General features: G+C 48.7%; 1 protein-coding gene across 2 annotated transcripts in view; it reads right to left on the bottom strand.

The window, feature by feature from the left end:
• The window catches only part of Nuak1 (NUAK family kinase 1), a 66,611-nt gene that overhangs the window by 29,085 nt on the left and 12,938 nt on the right, over nt 1-24,588 (bottom strand). The window contains exons 1-2 of one of the 2 annotated variants that reach the window (XM_047549120.1): nt 8,236-8,393; nt 7,760-7,880 (exon numbers count right to left, since the gene is read on the bottom strand). In XM_047549120.1, the coding sequence (XP_047405076.1) occupies nt 7,760-7,832 (73 nt within the window). In that variant the 5' untranslated portion in view covers nt 7,833-7,880; nt 8,236-8,393. Of the gene's footprint in view, nt 1-7,759; nt 7,881-8,235; nt 8,394-24,588 lie in introns of those variants that run through there. The other variant, XM_047549119.1, reaches the window with a different exon arrangement.

The raw sequence follows: 24,588 nt of genomic DNA on the forward strand, positions 1-24,588 counted from the left end.
GAAGGTCAAATAGCTAACTTAATAGGAAACTCATTAGAAATGTGGCTGGACAGACTCGGAGCTGGAGAGCTGGTTCGTACATCCATAAGAGAAGAGAACTCTGTGGGACTGGGTTATTAACTGGGGTGAGTCCTTAATTTGGGTCCAGTTGCAGGGACGTCATGCAGGACTTGGGAATCTGGCAGTTCACCATGGGTTCAAAAGAGTAAACACAAGCACCATACGCCTCTTTGCCAAGTTCAACAAACTGTTTCATGGGCTCTGGGTCCCTGATGAGGGCAGCAACCAAATGGCCAAGAGAACACAGGCCTCACTCACTACTCCTTGGTGATCGCTGCCAGACACGTGTGCTTCTCTGGAATTTGCTCGTGACAAATGATCGGACCAAGACAAGTTTCTAGAACAGGGCTCCTTTCCCCTAGCTCGCAGGATTAAGTCCATATTTCTTGGTCTGGCCAATTAAATTGGAATCCTTAGGGATGAGGTCCAGGCATCAGTATCTCTTACAAACTCCTCATGAAGTTCCAAAGTGCATCCAGCACCCAAGCATCATGAATCTGGGTGATCTGGCCTCAGCCTTCTCTCCTACCACCTCTCAAGAGAACTTTCTGGTTCAGCCAGAAAGGACAACTCATTGACCCCAAAACATTTCGACAGGATTAAGTGAGACCATTTACTGATGACCCCAGCATTGTACTTCGCAATTTATTAATTAGCTCATTTCATCCTATAAACTTATCCACAGAGTAGCCAGATAGAGACCCATTTATAGATAAGGAGACTAGAGCCTCAGAGAGCTTAGTTAAACCTAAGCCTATGTGGTTGGTAAATTATATACTTGCCCTACTAGGTCAGTACCTGGAACACAAGGGCTCGATACATTTTTGCAAAATGAATGATGGAGTGAATGAATGAAAGACTAAATAAGTAAATGAGTGAATGAGAGCAGTGGATAGTACTACCAACCACTGATCTGGTTAGGGGAACGCAACCAGTCCCTGCCTTCGGAAGAGCCTAAATCAGGACCTGCTTGCAAGGCTTCCTGCCTGAGACCCCTGGACAGCACAATGAAGCCTGCCTCCACTGTCAGCACTTCCAAATAGCTGATGCAAGGAAAAGCGGCCTTGCTGTGGCTCCCACCTTCTAGAAGGGGTTTCTCTAAGAGTCCATCAGAACGCCATGAAGGCCTTTTCTTACACAAATGGCTGGGCCCCACCCGGCAGCCCCCACACCTGGAGATTCTGATTCAGGACACCTAGGCCAGGCCAGCTGCCCTCTGAGAACGCTGTTCCAGTGCATCCCAGGCAGTCCACCAGGGCCCTCCACTCTCAGGGGTTATTTACCAAGGACAGGCATGCACGGCAACACCTTCTGACTCCTGGACCTCTGCTGGATCCTGAGGAAATATCTTACACAAACCCCTCTCCCCCCGAACACAAGTTAGGGGGCCTGTGGTATCTAATAGGTATATGGGCTCCCCTGCAGACCCTATCTCTTGATTTCTCCTCCGCTCTTCTGGATTTTTAAGAGCAGAAATTTTCAACAGGAGATGAGTGATATTCCCTTCTACAAGAATCTACCACAATCTAAGGAGGCACAGAGCCTAAAAAAGCATATTTTAATGCAATTTCTAGAAAGATAGGAGGAACTTTTTCACTCATGATAAATGCATCCAAAGTGCCTTCGCTGTAGGAATTCAGAGACTACTTAAAAATACAAACTCACGTCTTCTTGTGAGCAGCAGGTGTAAGGCTCACAGGGCAGGTGGGTGCTGGACATGTTTACTGAAGGAGGCATATCTGTTTGTCTGCTTCGCTTTTTTCCCCTAGGTTTGAGGAAATTTTCCAACAAAGAGAATGATCATAGCTAATAAATACTAAAGAGGCTTCCTACCATGTCCCAGAAAGCCAGGACCCTCCTTACTTCAGATAGGAGGAGTGAAGAAAGGATCAGCCAGGTGTGGCCTGTCACACAGCAAAGTGCCAGTTCAGAGATGTCATCTCACAGGGCCGGGAACAGTTCCAGAAAGCAAGACCTAGGTCTGGTCTCCCCCACCAGCCCATCTTTGCTTTTACATGCCAGGCTGTGAGCAGATGGGACTCCCAGTTTCCCTCAAGTGCATGTTCAGTCGGATCTCCTAGGCTTTCAAAGGGGAAATGGGGGTGAGACAATGTGTCTTTGATGTTTAAACTGTCCTGAAATCAGAACCTCGGGCGAAAAACATTTTTTATCTCTTCCATCCTAGGCAACCAAGTTAAAAGCTCCAGAGGGCACTTCCTTTGGGCTGTTTTTTCCATATTGTCAATTACCTCCCTGCTGAGAGAGTGGAATTTCTTTGAAGGGATTCAGGAGTCCACCCCAGAGATGCTGCTGAGACTTCTTTCTTTTCTCTTGATTAGGGTACCCTAACGCACAGTGGAGAGTAGATGTCTATCCTCTCCTGTTTACTTAGCATTATAAGCCAGTTAGAGTTTGTGTCCACCCAGAGTTAACAAATCTGGGGGTTAATCACCTTCATTCCTGGATCTGGTTTGAGAAAGACACCATTTTTTGAGATTTAGTGGGTAAGCAGAGTTGAATCAATCAACATGGGTTTTAGGGACCTATAGGTAATGGGAATGATATATAAAGAACTTACATTTTCATGATGTTCTGCAGTTTAGAGAACACTGGACCTATGAGTTTATTGGATGTGAACTGCAAGATTTTTCCTGAGATATTGGCAGAAATATTTTCTAAAATACTTACAAAGCTGGGCTTAAGGCTCCAGATACATAGAACAACAACCTCTGTGAAGACCAGACTTCTCTGCATCACCAGATCTAGGACAATACTTTTCTCTGATGAGGAGTCACTGCAGACCAAAGTTCCCTGTTAGTATTAGGGGCTCCAGCTCCGAAGTGTCACTACCTGGATTCAACAATCGGATCCACCACCACTTACTGATTGGCAACTCTGGAAAGTGAATTTCCCTCTAAGCCTAACTTTCCATAAGACAGGAGTGCTAATGGTTCAAAGAGATAAAGGTTGAATGAGATAATACATGCACACCTCCTAGCACAGGGTAAACTCTCAATAGATCCACGCTATTATTAATATTACTTTTAAAGTGTAAATTTAAAAATGCCACTTCCTTCTCAAAACCTTTTAATAGCTTCCAATCATTCCTGGGGTTGAATCCACACTCCTTCCTTTAGTTCACGTGGTCAGGATCTGACCCTCTCTAACCTCCTCTCTCCTCCACCCTGCTCTACTCACCCTTTCCCTCGCCTCAGAAATCCACTGTGTCCTTCTACCAACACAATCTCCTTCCCTCCTCTGAGTATCTGCACATGCCGTTCCCTATGCCTGGAAGGGCCAGCTCTTCCAAGGGCTTAGACCCTGCTTCCTTCAGGACTCAGCTCAAAAATCAGTTCCTCAAAAATCACTTGGCTCAAGAACCAGTCAGAAAGGCCTCTCCTCGCCACCTTATCCATTCACCTCACTGACTTCCTTTTTCCCCTCCCTGAATATCAGCTCCAAGAGAGATGGGAGTTTATTTTATTTGCCTTTATATTCCCAATGCCTAGACTAGGGCCCAGTACTCAGCAGGCATTTTTGAATAATGGATTACTTTCTTCTCTGGAACTGGTATTCTAACATCACTGGTTGGTACACTCTTTCCATCATGAAAACCCAAAGTTCTTAAACATAAGGGTTAGGAGTGCCACTGCTTTGGGGTGTGTGTGTGTGTGTGTGTGTGTGTGTGTGTGTGTGTGTTAATTATAAAGGTTCTTACTGAAGAGAAACTGTAAAGTTCTTTAACAGCTTCTATTCACTTGGCTAATGTTCAAATAGCCACTTAGGTGCTTGGCATGGATTTCCCACTAAGCAAATTAATGCATCTCTGCACTCAGCTCAGGCTCTTGAGGGACCTGTCACCAAGCAGCTTCAGAGGGAAGGCTCCCCTCTGTGAATGACAGGGAGACCAACCAGCACACAGGCCCACAGACTCGGGTCCCAGCACCACTGCGGCTACCACCCTCACCCCTGCCACGCCCAGGTCTGCCCAAGGGCAGCAAGGCAGGATGAAAAAGGCCAGACAGAAATGGCTGCAGAGTCAGCAGAGCAAGACGCAGGTCAGAAACGCAGGGCTGTGGCACAGACGGGGAGAAACGGATGTGGCCGGGCGGCCGGGGCGTCAGGCCACAGGCCAGCTATGACACCCAGCGTGAGGGGCTGAACTGGGTCCCCTCCTCCACATGCATATTGAAGCCCTGAGCCCGGGACCTCAGAATGCGACTCTACTTGAAGACACAGATGCTCAGTTAACGCGGGTCATCGGCACGGGCCCATCACAGTATCTACTGACACTCCACCAGGGTCCTTGAGAAGAGCAAGGTTGGACACAGACACCTACAGAGGAGATGAGGCGAAGACATAGAAGACAGACATCTACCAGCCAAGGACAGAGGCCAGAGCAGCAGCTTTCCTCGCACAGCAGATCTTGGGACCCAGACGGTGAAGCAACTGAAGTCACGGGGCTGGGGGCCGTGGGGTCACAGGCAGAGGTGTGAGAGCTGGAAAGCAGCCTTGGCAATCGCCTGCTCCTAACCCCCGGGGAAGGGAGGGGAGCTGCCCTCCTCCACAGTTATTTAGTGAATGTGGGAGAAACAGAACTTGCGTGGGAGAAGGGAAAGGGAACAGAACAGAAACCAGAAATCTCTAAGAAATTAACAAAAAGACCGCATTGAAATCCCTGGGAGTTTTCTGGACCAGAAAACACACACACACACACACACACACACACACACACACACACACCATTGATTTGAATGGTCCTTATAGGTCACAAAATACTTGAAAGCAATGAGTTCTTCTTAACCTATTTGAGACCAGGAATCTCTTTAGGAGTCCAGTAAAAGCTTATGTGCTTCCTCCCCAGAAAAAAGTTAACCATGCACATAACACCTAAAACATTATATGCCAGCACTGTCCAAACAACTTTCTGCAATGGTAGAATGTTCTAGATCTACACTGTCCAACATGGTAGTCATTAGTCACTTGAGGCTACTGAGCACTTGAAATGTGATGATCACAGGGCCTCAGAGTGATCTTTTTCGAGCTTAGCTATATGAGTATCATGCCATTCAATGCTATCAACAGCTCTATGAGAGGGATAGAGTAGTCATCCGCATTTTATAGATGTGGTTACTAAGGCCCACCGTATGGCCCAAAGTCTTACAGGTGATCCCTGGTGGAGGATTTGAAAACAAAACCCAAATCCATCCAATGTGCAAACCCTACCTCTTCTGATTCTCCAAAACCTGTTTGAAGGGTTTTACAAAATCAGACCCACACTCCTTCCTGACACCTTGATAGAAATTATTACTAGACACCAAAATAACTTCAATTCACATGGGAGCCCATGTTTAAAGTTACAAAGCAAAGGCTTCTCTTCTTGAAGTTTCCAGCAAGGGCTGGACTGAGGCCAACTCGACTTTGGTAATAGCATGTTCTTCCATTAAGGTTCCTCTCTGGCCTTCCCTTTGGCAGGGGAATGGTTTCCTGTTCTCCATTCATCCTGTCTGGTTCCCAAGGAGGGCACAGTGCAGGTCCAGAAGTCAGGCTTCCCCGTGCCAGGGCTCAGTGACCACGGCCAGTCTCCCAAATAAAGAGCCTAAAGGCTTTCCACTGCAAGAAGGCTGTCTCTGCCCTCCTGATAAAGGGGTTCCTGTGCTAAGCCAAGATGTCCCAAACACAGCAGTGCTCACAGGGTGCAGGAACCACCCTGGTCCACACGGTGCAGGTCATCCTTCACCCCAGCTTCTCTGGTGACCAGGCCACGCAGAGCAAAAACCCCCACAATGGATACACTCACACCCACCCTGCACTTTCTATCTCCATTCACTTCTAACTTCTAGAAGCCGCACTCGTTCACCAGGCACATGCTACTCAGATTGGCTTTAGCAGCATGGGATTCTACTTTTGCTAATTCTTCACCAAAAACATCTCTTTCAGGATCCAGTAGAGATGCCATATAGCACCACCAAAACTTCTAATCCCAGGCTTCCACAGTCCCAGAATAAGCTGTTTACATGTCACATGATACTTCTTGAGGATGGGATCCATATCAAATTCATCTTTAAATCTGCAACCTCACTCACAGCATAACAGAAAGCAGACACTCGACAGACCAATGGTTCTCAAATTTGTTAAAGCAGAGATTGCCTGGTCCCACCCGAGTGATTTCCATTCAGCAGGTCCCAGGTAAGGCCTGAGAGTATCGTTTCTCAGCATCTCAAGTGATGGTGATGTTGCTGGCCCAGAGAACACACTTTGAGAATCACTGCAAGAGATGTTTGTGGAATGAATACATGAGTGAATGAAGATCTCCCTTAAAAATGCTCTCCGCCAAGGACCCCAAAAATGAGCTATAGAAAGAGAAGGATAAAACATATTATCAACACTGACTTCTAGATAAAAAGCAAAAACAGAAGCAGTAGGAAAAAATAATGGCAAAAAAGATCAGGGAACCAGATGAAACAAAACTAAAAATTTCAGGGTCATCCTGTTTTTAGCCCTACCTGATAACTTCTTATGATCAAACCAGAAATTAAAATAGGTTCCTTTTCTGACTCAACCACAAACCTAAAAATATTCTGGGGAAACACTTTGACTCATTTAAGTTCAAGATTGGGAATTTTCATAAGAAAATAATTAAAAGTGAAAGTGAAAATAATGCACTGGAGGGAAAATAAAACTCTGTCCATAACAGTCAGAAATTTGGAACTACTTAAATGGTTGGCAAAAGGAATTAAATTCAATAAATGATGGTATGTCCATAAATGGAATATTATAAGGCCTTTTAAAATGTCCTTACAGGGAATATTTATTGACATAGGAAGAAACACATAACAAATGAAAAAGAGTAAGCTAAAAAATAGTATAAACAGAATAATCTAACTTTGGATAAAAACCACATATAGTTAAAGAGAATTAGGTTTAAAATAAAGACACAAAGTTATTTACCAAGCCAGGAGTTAGAACAGAAATTATTTTTTAAATTTTAACATTTATACTTCGAGCATTTCTGTAATAAACACATATTGCTTGTGCAATTTCTTTACAGGATATTAAAAAAAAATTACAGGCTGTGGGAGGTTTATACTTTCCATTTCTTCCCCTGCAGGACCACAGGGTTGAACTGCAGCATGAGCATTTTTATAAGCTTTTCCCCACCCTGCTCTTTTATAAACACCAACCACGATTTGGACTCCACTTGCAGAGCATCTGCAGTACCAACCCTCTTTCCTGGTGCTTCCTGGACCCGCTCGGGGTTCATTCTAACTCTAACAGCCTAACTTGGCAAAAGCTCTTCATGCCACCAGCAAAGCCATAGGCTCTGGGGAAGGACACTGGCAACACATCCACCGTTCCTGGTCACCCAGCAAACTGCCATTTTCCAGAATCCAGGACTGTCTTGCAGACCAGCTTTCAAATAAGGTGGGTTGCTTAGCAACAGCCCAAGAACCGGGAAGATGGAAAAAAGGTGCCTGCCAGAGATGTTTTATGACCAAAGTGAGCTGCCCTGCGTGTGTCTGGTTGCATTCAAGGTAACCAAATAAAAGATAACACCCGACTATTTTTGCATCATGAGGAAGAAATACTTGGCTCCTGCCCAGAAGGGCAATTACCTAAAAGTCTTGGCGGGCCCCCGCGGTATGAGAAATGGTAACTGATACGGGAGTGAAAAAAAAAAAAAAAAGAGACCACTGACCTTCATAAATACTGATGATATGAGGATGGTTGAGGGATGACATGATCTCAATCTCTCGTCTGATGTGAACCATGTCTTGTTCATCCTTAATTTTGTCCTTACGAATGGATTTTATAGCAACCTATAAAGTCAGGAAATGAAATGTTATTCAGAGAACTAAACAGATGCAAATCAGCCATTGGGGGAGTTTGGAAAATAAATACAGATGTTACTTGTTGGCAGAACTGACAATCACCAAAACAAAGCTTCGAAATACCCCCTGTCGTGTCTTTCATTTCTAGAAGAAACACCCTTCTCCAGGCAACAGCACACATCAGGTTTTAACAGCCTCGAGTTTTGGGAGCAGACTATTTTTCTTAAAGCAGAGGCTGCTTAACGTGGTCACATTCACTTAGTGTAGGAATCCAGATTCTTTGAAAAGAGAAGAAAGGCAAGCTTGGTTTACAGGGTATTGATTAAATCGGTGGAATTCGTACCACTGCACAGCTGCCGCAGCGGTGACTTGAAAAAAATCACTATTTCCTGGCCAATCTGGAGGTCGGTTCTGCCTCAAACTCCCAGGTTTCAAGACTCCAGGCTCTGCTGTGTTTATGCACTTGCTCAGAGCCAGATCCTTCCTACGCCCTCCTCCAGGCCAAGGCATCTTCAACTGCACGTGGTGTGACAAACAGGCTCAGGGGATAAATTGGGAGAAGACAAAGAAAGTGACAGCTAGTCTCCCTGCCCAGCCCCAGTCAGTTCCAAAAGCCCCCTGCCAATGGAGTCTGCAAACTGCAGAGAGCTGCTAGGGCCAAGGCACACGGCAACCACTCAAAAGAAACAAATAAATAAAAAAGGCTTTAAAAACAGGAATCTAATAAGGAAAAAATATATTTGCCAATGGATTCAGCTTTGCTCATACACAAATTGGTTGGTAATTTAATCCACCAGGGCTCTAAGGGGGCAAAAAAGCACAGTAGAGGGGGTACCCATGGGGAACAAGGAAGCCCACCACCAATCTACTACCCTCTCCCAAAGCCTGCTTAGCTCCCTCTCCAGTGGATCTTCTTGAGACCTCGAAGTTCACCTGTACCACCCACCCCCTGGATTACAGGGATGGAGCTATCTGCAGAAAGAAAAAAAAAAAGTCCTTCCTATGAGCAGCTGCAGCTAAACCTTGACTATCCCAGGATGAAGACCACAGGTCTGCCACACCAGGAATGGATTCACATCTGGGAGCATCTGTAATTTCCACAGGAGCTACCTCTCCAACAAGCGCTGGCAACCAAAACACTCCTAAACTACAGTCTGTCCATCGTGACTCCCTAAGAACTGGGAAGCTGCTTTTGCTATTTGCCACCCTCCCCCAAAGCAAGTTAAATCCAACCCGCAGCTCCCTGCAGTCCTCCTGTGCAATCAGTCCCTTCCCTGGTTGTAACTGAGGCAGGATCTGGGTCTTTTCCTGACTCTGGACTAGCAGAGGTCTATTCACCACTCGCTTTATCGCCAGTCCTTACCCTGTGCTTGGCACATGGTAGACCTGAGAAAACATTCAGTGCAGGCAGAGAGCAAGAGAAGGAAAGGAAAGAAGAAAGGAGGAGCGGGGTTCATGGTAGATAGTGAAATCGGGGCAAAAGAGAAGGAAGTGACCACCCCATAAACTACTCCTGCCAGGACAGGCATGCAAGCACGAGGATTTCAGACCCCTCTGCCACTCTGTCTACAAGGGCCATCAAGCGTGGAGAAAGCACCAATGAAACCAGGACACCCTGCTGGGACCCGGGGCGGGCACCGCCCTGGCTGGACCCCGTGGCTGGCTAAGGGAGCTGCAGAGACATGAATGAGCCCCTTTTCACGAAGAGGGTGCCAGGCTCGGCGCTACCCCCGGCCTCACCACAGCCCATTCAGCATGCAGGAAGGAAGGCCCCCTCTGCTTGCGTCAAATGTGAAGACACGACTGGAGGGCTTTATTTTGTCTGAGAGAGGCCTGCATCCTGGGAGTCTGTTCTTGGAGGAAGCAGACAGTGAACACACACAGGCCGGGGAGGATGTGGGTGGCTGCTGGACCGACTCCGACATTCCTCCATAAACTAAAGATGGGCCAAGGGTAGAAACAACCCCTGTGATTATGCAGCAAGCTGAACTTGGCCTCCAGGAGGCCCCGCTGTCAAATTACAATAAGAATAAATTCTTTCACCATCCAGGGTCAGGGGAGGGTAGCAACATTCTAGCGGTAAGAAAACGAGCCCCCTGTCAGCCCCCTACTAACAGCAAGCGACCAGGCGGTGGTCTCACGGTGCAATTACCCGGGAGATGCCCCTCGCTGGGTATGACAAGGAAAGTGCCCACATTCTAGCCAGATGCCACTCGGCACTGCGGAAACTCAAAGGGCTCCGTAATGCTAAGAACCCCAGCGGCTGTCCCTCCCCGAAACCTCCCCTCTCCCTAAGATGATCTTCCACCAAAAACATCGGAGGGTTCATTCTGCTCCCGTTTCAAAGGGGTGGTGGTAACCTAGGGAGAGACAAAAGCTGGAAAGCCACTCAGAACCCGGCGACTGCCGAGGCGGGAGGGAAAAGACTCCATTCACTCCCAGGAGCCACGGGTGATCCACCTGAGGTCCGTCAGCCAGTAATGGCAGACCAAGAACAGCGACAACAGTCCTAACAGCCAGCACGCCTGTCCGCGGTGCAGACACCGGGATCTTTGCATCCTTTTGTCATTCAAGTTTCAGCTTGGGGCCACCTCCCAGGGCCTTCCGGACCCCTCCAGCGGACACAGCCGCCACCCTCGCTCTACATCCTTCCCATTCTATCCTCTTCAGAGCATTTCTCTTTTTTAATTTTTTTTCATTTGTTCTAATTAGTTGAACATGACAGTAGAGTGCATTTATACATTCTGCTAGGTCATACATAAATGGAGTGTCATCTCTCATTTTTCTGATTATACATGCAGTTATACATGTACATGAGATAATAATGTCTGTTTCACTCTACTACCCTTCCTTCCCCTACACCCCTTCCCCTCCCTTCACTCCCCTCTATTTTTCCCTAGCCACACCCCTTATTGTGAATTAGTATTCACATATCAGAGAAAATATTTGATCTTTGGTTTTTTGGATTTGGCTTATCTCACTTAGCATGCTATTCTCCAGCTCCATTCATTTACCAGCAAATACCAGAATTTCATTCTTCTTCAAAGCTGAGTAATATTCCATCATATAAATATAAATGTATGTATATGTGTATATATATATATATGTGTGTGTGTGTGTGTGTGTGTGTATACATATGTATCACATTTTCTTTATCCATTCATTTGTTGAAGGGCTCCTAGGTTGCATTTCACATCAGCTGAAACTGTCTTTCTTCTCTCCTGTTTGCAGCATATTGGGCCCATTTCTGTGGGGCTAGAGAGCTAAGAAACGTGCAGACATTTTCAAAGGGCTGGAAGGAGATCAGTAGCTGTAGCCCCAGCATGAACGCGTGCCTGCTTCCCAGAGCTGAAGGGAAAACCGAGCCAGCGTGCTGACGGGCAGTATGGCCTGATGGCCAGGACCATGGCCCGAGTGCTGGCTGACTGAAACCACTCTGTGGCTGGAGGACCCTGGGCAGCACAGAACTTCCCAGGGCACCAGCTCCTCATTCTCAAGGAGAGGATCTGCCTCACAGACCCCTGCTGGGCTCACAGGCCAGGTGCTGAAGGACAAGCTGGGCCGGGTTCAATTTTTAACCGGGGACAGGGCGGGGGTCCCTTCCTATCTTCCTTTCCTCCTCCTCATGCCTCGAGGGACAGCAAATGGAAGTCTCAGGCATGGAGACCACATTCACTCCCCGAGTCCATGAAGGACAAGACGATCTCCGTCCTCGGTCGTGAAATGGCAACCTCCAGCAGGACGCTCGGAACAGCTGGCCACCACTGGTGCCATGGCGCACGAGGCCCAGGCCAGGCTGGCGGGAGAGCAGCTTGTACCCGAAGAGCAGCCCCAGGGCCATCCCCCCACCTGTCCTTTGACCGCTGCCGTCCGGCTCAACAGGGAAAATGGCGTGTTGCTGCTCAGAATCAGAAGCCTGCCTCCAGACACCCACTTCAGCCCTGAGGATAGGGATGGGGCACGAGCACCCGCCTCGTGCCAGGCGCGCCCTGCACGGTGGGAGCAGTTTGCTCTGCCAGCCTCCAGGTGGGAGGCGGGGGAGAGACTCCGGCACTGAGCAGACACTTACGCCAGAATGACCCAACTCCCCTGCAGCCCGGGGCTACCAGAGAGCCCTCTCCAGTTTCCCTAGACTCTCATTTCTACAAAGAAAAATGGACGTAAGGAAAGGACTGAGCAAGAAGAGAAGACCCCAGGTCTGAAATCACACCCCACCCCAAACCATCCGCCTCGTTCCCACACAGAGAGCAAGACTGGGGCAGGGGAGTCAGGTGTCTGCGCCTGACACAGAGCAGCCACGTCCATAAATGCTCCCAAGTCTAGACAGCACCGTGTGCCTTATAAAATGGTCTGCTCTTAAATGAGGCCACCCTATAGTTTAATGTGTAAACCTGACACGGCAGCGGGGTGACTGAATTCTGCCCTGTGGTGCCCGCCTGCTTCAGAGGCACACCTGGCCTGGCCAGTTCCATCTCTTCTTAACCGAAACCGCCCGGCTCCTCTCTTGGGTTGGCAGTTTTTTCTCTTTTGAATAATCACCAAACTCCACCTGCTCTGCAGCCTCCCGGGCACCCTCGTCCACAGTGGCTGCTGTGAGCTGGGGCAGGGGCCGAGCCAACGCTCAGACTCGTCCTGGCTGGTGGCTCCAGGCCAGCCCGAACCTCACAGGCCTCAGTTTCCCAAGAAACCGAGGGCTTACTACTCCCTCCATGGCTACGGCAGCCAACGCAAGTTAGAATTAAAATCCAGCCGTCCTCAGAGTGACTGGAGAGGGGCCCCAGGAGGGAGGCCCTGCCTCGGGAAGTGGGCAGAGTCCAGGCAGGTCATGGGCACGGGAGACTGACCAAGAGAAACCGCTCCCAGCTCCCCCCACTCACCTCCCTCATTGCCACATGCCGGCAGGCAGCATTCTAGAAAGCGCCTCTCCAGAGGAGTCCCCAGGAGCCTCGTTAAAACGCAAATTCTGAGGCCAAGGGTCTGCTGTGGGGCCCAGGATCCTACATTTGTAGCAAGCTCCAGGTGATGCCAGCCAGCGGGGCTAGTCCAGGACCCACCCTTGGAGGAAGCTCCCTGACGTATGGACCTTTTAGACCCATAACAGCGTCCTTAGCAACGGCGCTGACTGACGCTCAGCATGGGTCGCTACAGAAAACTGAGGCACAGAGAAAATAAATATTGCCAAGAGTCAAACAGCTTGTAAAACATGGAGCTGAGACTCGAGGGCAGGCAGTGGAGCCCAGAGACCTCAGCCTCCTGAGGCTACGGATACAGGTGGCATGAACGTAACCATGGCCGCTGACAGCAGTCTCCCGAAGGATGCGAAAGGGCTACCGTAGCCCAGCGAGAGGGACGTCCCCCAAGCCCGTGAAGGCTTTTTTGCAGGGCCTAAGCGAGGACCCGGAAGGCAGGGCCGGGGGCGGGCACCCGGAGGAAACACGGTCATAAACAGGGCATTAGCATCACTTGGCGAGAACAAGCCTGCGCTCTAATCCCAGAGCAGGCGCTGGCAGCCTCCCTGCCATTCACAAGGTGTGACCTCACTGCCGGCCACGTTCCACCACCACCATGCAGGGCATCGCGCAGAGGCAGCCGGGGATCTGTTCCTACCAAGGGCCCAGAGGCACGGATGGGGGGCGGGCCGCCACATCAAGCTGGAGGCTGGGAGTGCGGGTTGCTGCTCTCATCTGGGGAGCTGGGCAGTGTCCGGGGCGAGGCACTGCGGCTCCACACGGGCCACGCTCCCCAGAGCACCGGATGGCTGCTGCTCAGAAAGCCTCTGCCTGGATCACCATGGCGATGCCACCCAAGAAGGCTGTGTTGCAAGCAAAGACCTTAATTAATTCAATGACCCTCCGCTCTTTGAGGAGGAGCCTGGCCAACTCAGGACAACACTGCAGCAAATTGCCAGGACGCAACAGGCCCCACGGGGCCCGAGCCAGCTCTGCCTGGGGGCCCATGGCGCTTCTCGTCCTCTCTGGCCTGTTGATTCACGTTGTTACATGGATGTTTTTTCAGACTGGAGTGGGTTGGAAGCCAAGAGTTGTATGAACAGGCTCAGAGGAGAGGCACCCGGTGCCAGGGAGCAGCTTTGCCTTCAAAGACTCGCACCCACCACCAGCCACCCGCTGCCCTTTCATCTTGTAAGGGGTTCTGAAAAACATAATTCACCGTAACCCGGTTCCCAATCCTCTATTTCCCAAAACCCCCATAAAAAGAGATGATGGTTCCTCAGAAGAGGCAGATTTTTCTCCTGCTATGAAAAATGTGTTCTATTTCCAGATTTAAACAGCAAAGCCGATTTGTATTTGACCGGGCCAGGTCCTGCTCTGGAGCCAGGGCTGGGATGCTTTTATCTCCATGGAGAGTCACTCCTCACTCTCCAGGACTCACCCCACCCCGCCTGTCCCCGCCAAGCACTGTGCTGAGGATGTCTCTATCACCACGGTGATGACTCAAGGAAGGGACCTAATGACGAAGAAATCTCGGGACAGATTTACACTTCCTGTATGGAACCAGGATCTGTGAACACAAGAGTGACCATGGCTGCCCAGGCAGGGACAAGGGAAAAGAGGGTCAGCTGGAAGTGAGCAGCAGGTGAGTACGAAGAGAGCAACAAACCAGCTCCAGGACAGGCAGACTCTGGAGAGCGCTCTGTCAAAGCGAGGACAGTGAGTCACCTGCAGGCAGTGAATGGAGGTGGTGGGGGCTGGGGGAAGACCTGGTGTGGCGTTTTGATAAATCCCCATGTGATTCAGCTGTATCTGAGGTTTGAGAACTGCCACCTTACACCAAAGTCGATGTGCCCCTGCCAGCTCCTACTATCCTGCAACTTAAATACGACAGTCGCAGTGCACACTAAGTGGCTAATGAAATCAACCCCCTGCCACCAATACGGAGGACTCCGTGACCAGAATTAACTGACCACTGGCAAATGGCAAGTTTGCTTCCAACAAATACTTCCCTGGTCGTAGCCCGAGGATTCAGAAGCCACTGGGATGGGTTATGTCACAGTCTGCACACTGGGGATGTGCAGAGGCCCCCGGTAACACCAGAGATGCCAACAGGGGCGGCGTCCGACTCACAGGCTCCAAATGCGGGGCTGCTGAGCCAGGGCTGGGATTGCCAAGCTGCTGTTTATTTTTAGCCTCGCACGTTTCCGAAAGCCAAACTCAACACCAGCTCAGAATTCTAAGTGCAACTGCTTTTCTTCCAGGTTACAATTGTCCCAATGAGGGAAGAAAAGGGATGGGCCAGGGGCTGAGGTTACTTCTAAGCTGGACGGCCTCCACCGGAGCCTCAGATCACGCTGGCACTGCTGTTTACAGCACAACTTCCATAAGCCCACGGCCGCGCAACGTGCACTGATGGCCCTGGGAACCCAGCAGAGCCCTGGCCAGAGTTGCTCAGAACTCTTGGTCCTGTCAGCACTCACAGCAACCTGGAGGCACCTGCTCCAAGGAGATGTCCACAGGTGGTCAAGACACAGGCTCGGTTTCCCCACCTGCAAGTGAGGGGGACGACGGCACCCCCTCAGGCTGTCATCCTGCAGAGCCGCACCAGGACTGACGTGGGGATCCTATCAGACCGTGTACGTGACACAGCCGGCAAAGGCACAGAGGAGCCGTGGCAGAAGTCACCATCAGCACCAATATCACCAGCAGACGCTGGAGCTGCACGGATTACGGCGCTCCATGCCGACCGCCTCACTGGACCAATGAGGAAACTGAGTCCCGGGGAGGTTAAGGTAGAGGCCCAAGTTCACCAAATTTACAGCAATACTGGAACCGTAACAAGACAGCCTAGCAGAGTCCTGACCCAATGCTAAACCGCAGCTACCAGCAGGACTGAAGCCACCACAAAAGGGTTATTAACATTTATATGTGAGGCAGGCTCCAGCTGCAACGAAGTCCCAGAACTACTGCATTATTAATAAGCCCAGACGGAGAGTGACAGATACTTCTAAGAGTGCTGGCAAATTATGACATGTCTCGCAGCATGGCACACGGTTTTACCTCCACCCAAGGCCGGGGGTGTCCTCCCGCAGCCAAACCAGGACGCTGTTTTCAGCCCAGTTCAGTCCCAACCTCACTCGGGTTCTGATATCACACATGAATGAGCGTACTCGGGGGGGGGGGTTGTCCCATTATTTCTTAATTCGTTGCAAATATTGCTTTTAAATATTAACTTCAGGCTGCTAGTGGATCACTGACCTTGGGAACAATGAGCAAGGGATATAAAAGAACTAAGCCAAATTAGGTTTCCAAAGGGAAAGGAAATGAGTCTGTTGAATTCAGCAGGTCCAGGTGGGCAGAACAAAGAAATCCATTTTTTAAAAATTTCTTAAGCTGGTGAAATATAACAGGTAAAAACCGGCGTGGCTTTGAATTTTATTTTGTTTTCACCACGGACGATTATGCAGATCAGTGAAAGGGATTTGTCAGAAGTTATTTTTATCCTGACGGAATTCCTTCTGCTTAGAAAACTGATTAACAGCAATGGGGCATGTCAGACGGGGGAACAGTGGCAGAGGCTGCAGTGTCTGTCACCGGGCCTCGGGGTCTCAGTCACCTCCCCTGCGCGGCAGCACCTCATTCCTTGCAAGGGAAGCTCTCATTGTTCATTATCCAGAGGATTAATAGGTTCCCTGCTCCACAGCCCCACTGCCGGACCTGCCTGGATGCCTGTCAGTGGCCTAATTAGGTTTCCACAAACCTGCCCAGGGTGCTTCTTGCAGGATTGTCTCTGGCTACAAATGGGCAGCACCAAGAGATGATAGCCTGACCCCAAGGACAGTCTTCAGTCCTGGGTGGGCATTTCCTGCTGCCCCATCAGGCTGGTGAGACTCATTCGGCACTCAGTCCTCAATCCCTACCTTAGAGGAGACTGGGGAAAGGATCTGCGGCGCTCACAGGGACCCAGGGCACAGCCAGGCGGGGGAATGTGTTCGTGTCCCTCGACACGCACACTTGTCCTTTCTTCTGCCAGCGTCCCTCCACACTCTGTCGTCCGCAGCTAACATTTTCAGCTGACCGAATCCTCTGCATTCATCTCCCAGGACACTGTCCACCCTGCGACAAGCCCCCAGGACACACGCCTGGGTCCCCTCTCGTCACCTCCTTCACCCTTACTTGCCAGCTCTGTTTGCACAGAGGCCATCTCTGCTTTTCATTCACTACTGCACCTCTAGGGCCAAGCGGTGGCTAGAGCACAGCATATACCTGTTGCTGGACTCGGCATTGTTGGGGGAACTCAGACAAACCAGCACGTATGTGCAGACGGGGCCTCCTCGGAAGCCCCCTCCCCACCCCTGTGTCTCCTAAAGAAGAATCATTTCAAACCAGAACTGGGTCTCACTTTGCTCCATTATTAATTCTCCCATCCTGACAAGGGTCAAGGCCGTGTCTCCAGGGTCCCTTGTTCATATGACATACTTTACATGACTCGGTCATTCTCATCAGGAAATGGGCCCATGACTATTTCACTGGACCCGTACTGATCAAAATGCCATCTTTGGGACCCACTCAGATTTTTTACAACTCCTTTCATGCCACAATAGTGCCATATTAAATTATCACAAGGTTTTGCCTTTTAGGGGAGAGGGGTCATTATGTACCAAGGTACAGGAGACGAGCCATAGCCTCTGCCAACTAATGTTCACACCTACAAAACATTTCCTGGCTACTTAAACTGCAGTCATACATAACCTAGCAAAAGGGAAGATTGTTCATGGTCAATGTCCCCGAGGTAGCACAGAACCGCCTTGTCCCCTCTGAGTCCTCAGTATCTAGAAGAGAATCTGGCACTACAGTGGATTTGCAATCAGCATGTACTGAGTTTAATTGAATCCAGCATGATGAATATTATAAGCCTTCATTTTTATAAGCCCTAATCCTTTCTTACATCTCCACCCACCACTAACAGCCTGACCCAGTAACTACAAATTGCTGAGGTCAGACAACGTTCCCAGATACCACTCTGATTCACAATGCTTCTGCACGTGGAGCTGCAGTACCGTGTTGTATAAATGACGCCCCCAATGCATGTGACAGCATTCCATACCACTTCATTCTACACCGCCATCACGCCACGAGACAGGCTCTTACTCTGCAGAAGAAAACTGAACCCAAAAGAGGAGCTAGCACCCCAAGTTCCCACAGATCATAAAAGCAATACCCAAGTTTCAACCCAGCACTTGACATCTGTAACCAATGCTGCTTCCACTGGGCCACACCTGGTTCCACATTTTGTCAAATCTATGGAATCACCTGGTGACACTTGGCATCATGACTTCCTCCTCTGGAGTTTAAGCCTTGGGAAAACTCGCTCAGATATTGGATCGTTCGTGTGTTGTAGAAGAGCTGGTCGGGGAGCTAATCAGAACAATTCGAGTGTGCGGCCAAATGAGGACACTCCTTCCTGGATCACACATTGCTTGATGGCCATACTTCATAAGAACCATTCCCGTACAACAAAACTGTCAAATCCAGCAACCACGGGCCAGAAACATCCCAGAGGAACCCGGCCAAGCTGCTTTCTGATGTACCATACACACGAATACCAATATTCCCCAGATGTTGTCCATGTAAAACATTTGGTTTGAGACGTAGCTCTTCTTTCCCAAAACTCTTACATTTGTTTAATGGACTCATACAGTTCAGCTAAAACATCCTGGAGCAGACATCTGAAGCCAGCCCGTCTCCATTGCGAACATCCCATCTGCTGAAAAGACGAAGAAGTAAATAAGACGGTCCTTCCCAAGATTTATGCGCCCTGCATCTTTAAGCAGGTCATAAAATGCAAGCTATGTACAGATAATAACGCAAGCTGCTTTCAAGTGTGTTTCTGAGTCCATCTCGGTATTAATCTAAGACCAATGTTTCAACAGAGGCTGGGTCTGGCACGCTAAAGAAAGGGCAAAATTTTGCTTCTTATCCCCCCCATTAAAAATAAAATAAGTTAAAAAAAATCTGTCACTTGAGTAACAGAGAGATTGAGATAGAGTTTTTTTCTTTTTTCTGGTTCCAGTTACCAAACATAGAAATAGCTCCTTTATTTTGAAACCACATATCTCTAAACCCACAATCTAAAACACAAGGAATAGGTAGCAAAATAGGAAAAGCCCTTGACCTTGAGTCATGAGATACAGCTCAGCCACGTGCTAACTGGGTGACACTGGCCAGTCCTATTCCCCAAAGGAGGTTCATCTTGTTACTCCAGAAAACAGAACTTCTCTAGATTGGCTCTCAGGACCTGTTCAGTTCTGAAGACAGTATGAGGAAAAAGTCACCCCAAAAATGCCACAGAAGTCCCCGCAGATGGCCGCATTGCTTTCCTACCAAAACAATTTGAAGAAGCTTAGTCACAGCAAGTCTGTAGGGGAGCTGAAAAAGTGGAACAAGAAACAGCCTCACTGATAGGATCAAGGCATGACAACTAACTTCACCTTTAATCTTTGATTTTTCTGTCTTGAGAGTGTTCAGCATCGAGCCTACCTTACATTTGCTATAAGGAAAAGGAGAATTTTACCTTTTAGAAAGATCACAAAAAGGAATACAAGGTAATGAGAAAGAAGACAGATAAACTATAAATTGCAAACATGAAGATTTCCAAAACACAGTACTGAGAACCATTTAGGAGAATTTACCCAAAGAATCCAAGAAAAGGTTTCATCTACTTTCAAGGGACTTGGTTCTAACAAGGCAAGAAGGAAATCAGTCATCTAAGGGAGGTTTCCTTAAGAAATGCCTACCATTTTTTGGCAGGGGAGGTTACTAGGGATTGAACCCAGGGGCACTCAACCACTGAGCCACATCTCCAGACCTTCTTTGTATTTTATTTAGAGACAGAGTTTCGCTGAGTTGCTTAATGCCTTGCTCAGTTGCTGAGTCTGGCTTTGAACTCAAGATCCTCCTGCCTCAGCCTCCCAAGCTTCTGGGATTATAGGCGTGTGCCACCATACTACAATTTTTAAAAGGATTGGTTCATTGGCTCATTGGTTCATTAATAAACACTCATGAACTTTGATTACCTGCAAATACATATTTGCAGCTTTCTGTTACAACTTCTTCCACTTAACCAAAACATCCGATAAACCAGAATTCTGCAATCTCTTGACTAAAGCGCATGGCAGGCTGAACACGAGGGAACTGTTAAGCTACTCTCTGCTTTCCCTGCACCCTTCCGTTCCATTTATCCAGCCCCCACCATCCCAGGCAACCCCACTACCTCCAATATGGCCACCTCTACCCTCTCAGAACACCTCATCCTCCAATGAAGCCAAAAATGGGGCACAACTGTAACTGTCCCCTTATTAGGATAAACCCCAATTTTAGACATGCTTACGCTCAGCACTGCCAATGAGATGACAACAGAAAATGCCCAGAATGGTGCCCAATGTGAGTACCATGCCTGCTCTCAAATGCTGGCGGTTCTTGTATTTTTGTTATACTGTTAAGAAGCAGCCTAAGGACACCCCCAGAAGGCCTTCAAACTAGGAGGACAATGTCAGAGGGCAAAGTGAGAAGCGAGCGGGGAGAGAGGAAGCAGCTGTCGCCTCAACTGAGAGGCCATCTCAGGTCACCTCACTAAAAGAAGTCCCTCCAAATGTACTTCTATAGCCCCCAGGGAATCGATTTTGCAGGATGGAATTATTTCTCTGAAATAAACAGATAGACAAAGGTCATTACAACTGGGGCCTAAAAAGAAAACAAGACAGCTGCCGATTTACGGGCAGCCTGTGATGCAAGAGAGCAAAAGGTCCCAGCCCAGGCCTGGTGGGACAGCTCTGGACAGCCAGTCCGCTCTGGAGAGGGCATTCTGGGGGCAAGAACAGGGGAGGCTCACCTTCCCAGAGGCGAGGCCCCAGCCGGCCAAGTGTGGATGGAGACATGATCAGACGGAGGGTGCGTTACAGTGACCTAGGGGGCTGCTTGAAAATACTCCTGGGCCCCTTCCCCAGATAGCCTCATTTAGTCCTGCAGAAGAGCCCAGACGCCAGTGTGTTTTCCCAGGTCCCCGGGTTATTCTGATGCTCAGTGAGGACTGGGACTCGGTGATGCAGCTGGAAAAGCCGACAGCGGGGGAGGCGGACTTGAGGCTCTAACGCTGGTGCCACCTCACTTACTTGACACTCTTTCTGAGCATTAATTTCTTTAACTGTAAAGTGGAAATGATGTCAGGGTAACACATGTAAGCTCTGCGAAGCGCACCCTGCGAAAGTCACGCGCTGGCTGGTCCACGCGCCTCACCCTCTCCTTTTTGCTCTCTTCAAGTCTCGCGGACATGGGTTAGGAGTTCTTGGCAGCTCCCAAATCTAAGGGTTGTTCTGCCTGTGGCTGAAAAAGGGCGGGAAGGGGGCACAGCCTTCCTACAAAGCAAGCAGGGACAAAAGTGTAACAGAGTGGGTTGCTGGACCCCTACCACACACGCAGAGTGCACACGCATGAACACACGCAAGCACACACGCACACAGGCACACACCCTACTGGGCGAAACAGTAGAAACTGAGTCACAAGGAGCAAAATGAGGGAAAATTGAGTCCTTAGGACTTCCTGGCTTTGCCACTCGCAGTGGCCTAGGCCTCCTTCCTGTCCACCCAGGCTGGGGGTGCCACAGGGAAAGTCCACTGGATGAATTCCTGACACTCCTTGAGACCAGAGATGGACAAATGTCCATCAACAGAGCTCCATGATACCCGCATGTGTGAATCCCCTAAACAGGCATTTGGTAAATACCCCTGAATTTGACTCCAAGAAACTGGCAGCAAAGGCACATGTGGCATCCAGGAGGCAGCTGCTCGAAGGTCAGAGGGTGTGATCAGGCACATCACAGTTCAGGGTTCGAATCCCGTTTACAGGTGGTGTCCACATGGACAAATGATTCACTTTCCTAGGCTTATCCACCCATCAGGGATAATAATAGTGTGCACCTCTCAGTGAGGAGGAATTCGGGTCAGTGATTTAACATGCTTAGAACATCACCTGGTGCACAGTTACTGCTCTGTATTTGCAGCTGTTACCATTACACATGACAGGACACCAGGAAGTGGCGTGGTACCTCCCCAGATGAATGCTGCAGCTAGCTTCTCAACTCTCCAGACGTCCCCCATCATTCACCCGAGTTTTCTGGCTAACATGCAGAAGATCCCAGGTGTCCCTGAGTCCCACCCCAACCCTACTGAAGCAGACTTTCCAGACAAATCTGGAAGATGCATTTTTTTTCTTTTCTTTTTTTTTTTTATTTTTACAGACTGCATTTTGATTCATTGTACACAAATGGGGTACAACTTTTTGTTGGAAGATGCATTTTAATAACAGTGGCCCCTCAAAAATTCACTCGTCCCCCTCTAATTTAAGAACCATCAGGTTGGATAAGCTCCTTAACTAGAGAAGCCACATCTGCCTGCTCCTCACGTATCTATGGAACCTTGCACAATAAAGGTCACAGCATGGACCCGACAAATTGAATTCAGAGTCATCCAGTCAATGGCTACGCTGCAAGAATTCATTCCATTTGTTGGAAGGCCCACCGTGCGTCAGACACATGCAAAGCAAGACTGAATAAGACAGATGACTTCATTCATTTATTCTAAAAATCGTTATCAGGTACTGTTCTGGACACCAGAAACAGAGCAATGAAAGATGCTGAGAGAGGCTTACAAGTAGCAACAAGTGCTACAAACTTAATAAAACAAGGTAAGAGGCACCCCCTCTCCATCAAACTCAGCATCAACAATAGCTACGCCCAACAAACAAAACTTTCTACAGTAACAAAAATGACCTGCCCTGCACATTATCCACTGGCAGCCGCTACTGGGTGGACTATTGGGCACTTACCATGCAGCCAATGCAACCACAGAACTGAATTTTTCATTTCGTTGAATTGTAATTGATTTTAATAGCCACGAGTGTCCCTAATGGACAGCGCAGGTCAAGGGGCAGGAGGAGAGATGAGAACTAGAGACCAGACCGCAAGACACTGATGCCATCAGGGGCGTCCGGAGCGCCACGGGCTATCAAATGCCTCTCACCCAATTACCAGATGCCCTAATGTCCTCTGGCTCTGAGAATTGAGAGAACAAGGTCAGGTACAAAGCATTGTTCTTGGGCTGGAATTTTTATAGCCCATGATCAGTTGGAAGTGGTACGCAGCCCTGCCAAGCCCCAGGGACTGCAGCTCAGGAACACACCACCGTCAGCAAAGCCTGGCCCCAGCTGCCAGAGAGATCTCCTTCTCCCCCATCACTTGCTGATGGTCATTTTGTCCTTGGCTGGAACGTCCCACTGGGCCCGAGACACCAAGCAGATTTTATGAGATTTCTCCGCTTCAAGCATAAGTACGAATACAAGCCTCCTAAATTCCACCGGAAAATTGGTGGCTAATCCAAACATTTCATAAAATTAGAGCTCATTGTGGGGCTGAAAGGAATTCAGACTGTGCGGCCACCAGAGAAATGCTAAATATTTGTTATAATTTTTTCCTTCATGAGCTGTTTTAAGAAGCAAGTGCTTTTTCTGCTTCAAGCAAAGAGGGGAAAAAAGGAGTTTTTGTTTTTGTTTGGTTTTTCTCTGCGGTTTGCAAAAAGCACCATCAGACAAAAAAGCAAGCAAGGAATCCTGACTGGCTCCCTATTCCTTCTGCAAGCACCGATCAGAAACCTTCCCTGTCTCGGCTTCATCTTAATTTGTAATAGTGGTGTTTTTCCTAGAAAATGGGACTTGTGCTCCTTAACTTTCTTCTTGGGCTTTAGCAATAGAATATATATAACTTGAGATTTCATTAGCCAAATAGGCATTGTATGCATCACCCATGCACGCAAGTCACCAATATTTATCAGCCAGGCCCTGTTCTAGGCACTCGGGTTGCTTCTGTAAGCAGAAATGACAGAACTGCCCCACCAGAGCTCGCCTTCCGCAGAGGAGACTCAGCAACTGCTGCTTTGAAGCAATCTGGGGACAAGCCAGGAAGATGCACAAAAACAGTTTGTGGAAGAGGATGTAACCTGGTTTGTGTCATTTCTCTGTCGCTGTTGCCTGGGGCAGCATCAGACACAGCAGGCACTCAATAAATGAAGTCTGTCCGACTTCTGATAGTTCAACTTATAATTTTTCAACTTGACAATGGTACAGGAGCAATAGGCACTGAGTAGAAACCATACTTTGAATTTGAAATTTGGATCTTTCCCCAGTTACTGATGTGCAAGAAGGATCCTCTCTTGTGAGGCTGGGCAGTGGCAGCCCCGGGTCAGCCCCATGATCACCAGGGGAGACGACCCACACTGGTCCACATACCGTACTGCTAAGCTATGACGTTCAGGAGACTCGGCATACTAAACAGATTTGCTATTTATGATAGCTTCAACTGCAATGAGTTTTTCACAAGCAGACCCATCGTAAATCAAGGAATATCTATGTTGGTTGAATGAATAATGAATCTTAAAACACAAATCGGTCCCAAAGCTCTCATCCAACAGATAAATTGGTTGCAGTCACAGAAGGAACATCTTGACCAAGGTCACACAGATTAGGCTGTGGCAACACTGGGACCAACCCCCAAGGCTCCCAAGGACATTCTCAGACACACTACAATCCATGGCTATTCAACATTTCTTTCATTCTTATTGGGTACAAGGCACAGATATAGGCTCAACGAGGTCCTAAGTGAGTTTAAGATACAGAATGATCGGGATCTTGGGACT

Source organism: Sciurus carolinensis, chromosome 4 (genome assembly GCF_902686445.1).
Source record: "Sciurus carolinensis chromosome 4, mSciCar1.2, whole genome shotgun sequence".
NCBI lineage: Eukaryota > Metazoa > Chordata > Mammalia > Rodentia > Sciuridae > Sciurus > Sciurus carolinensis.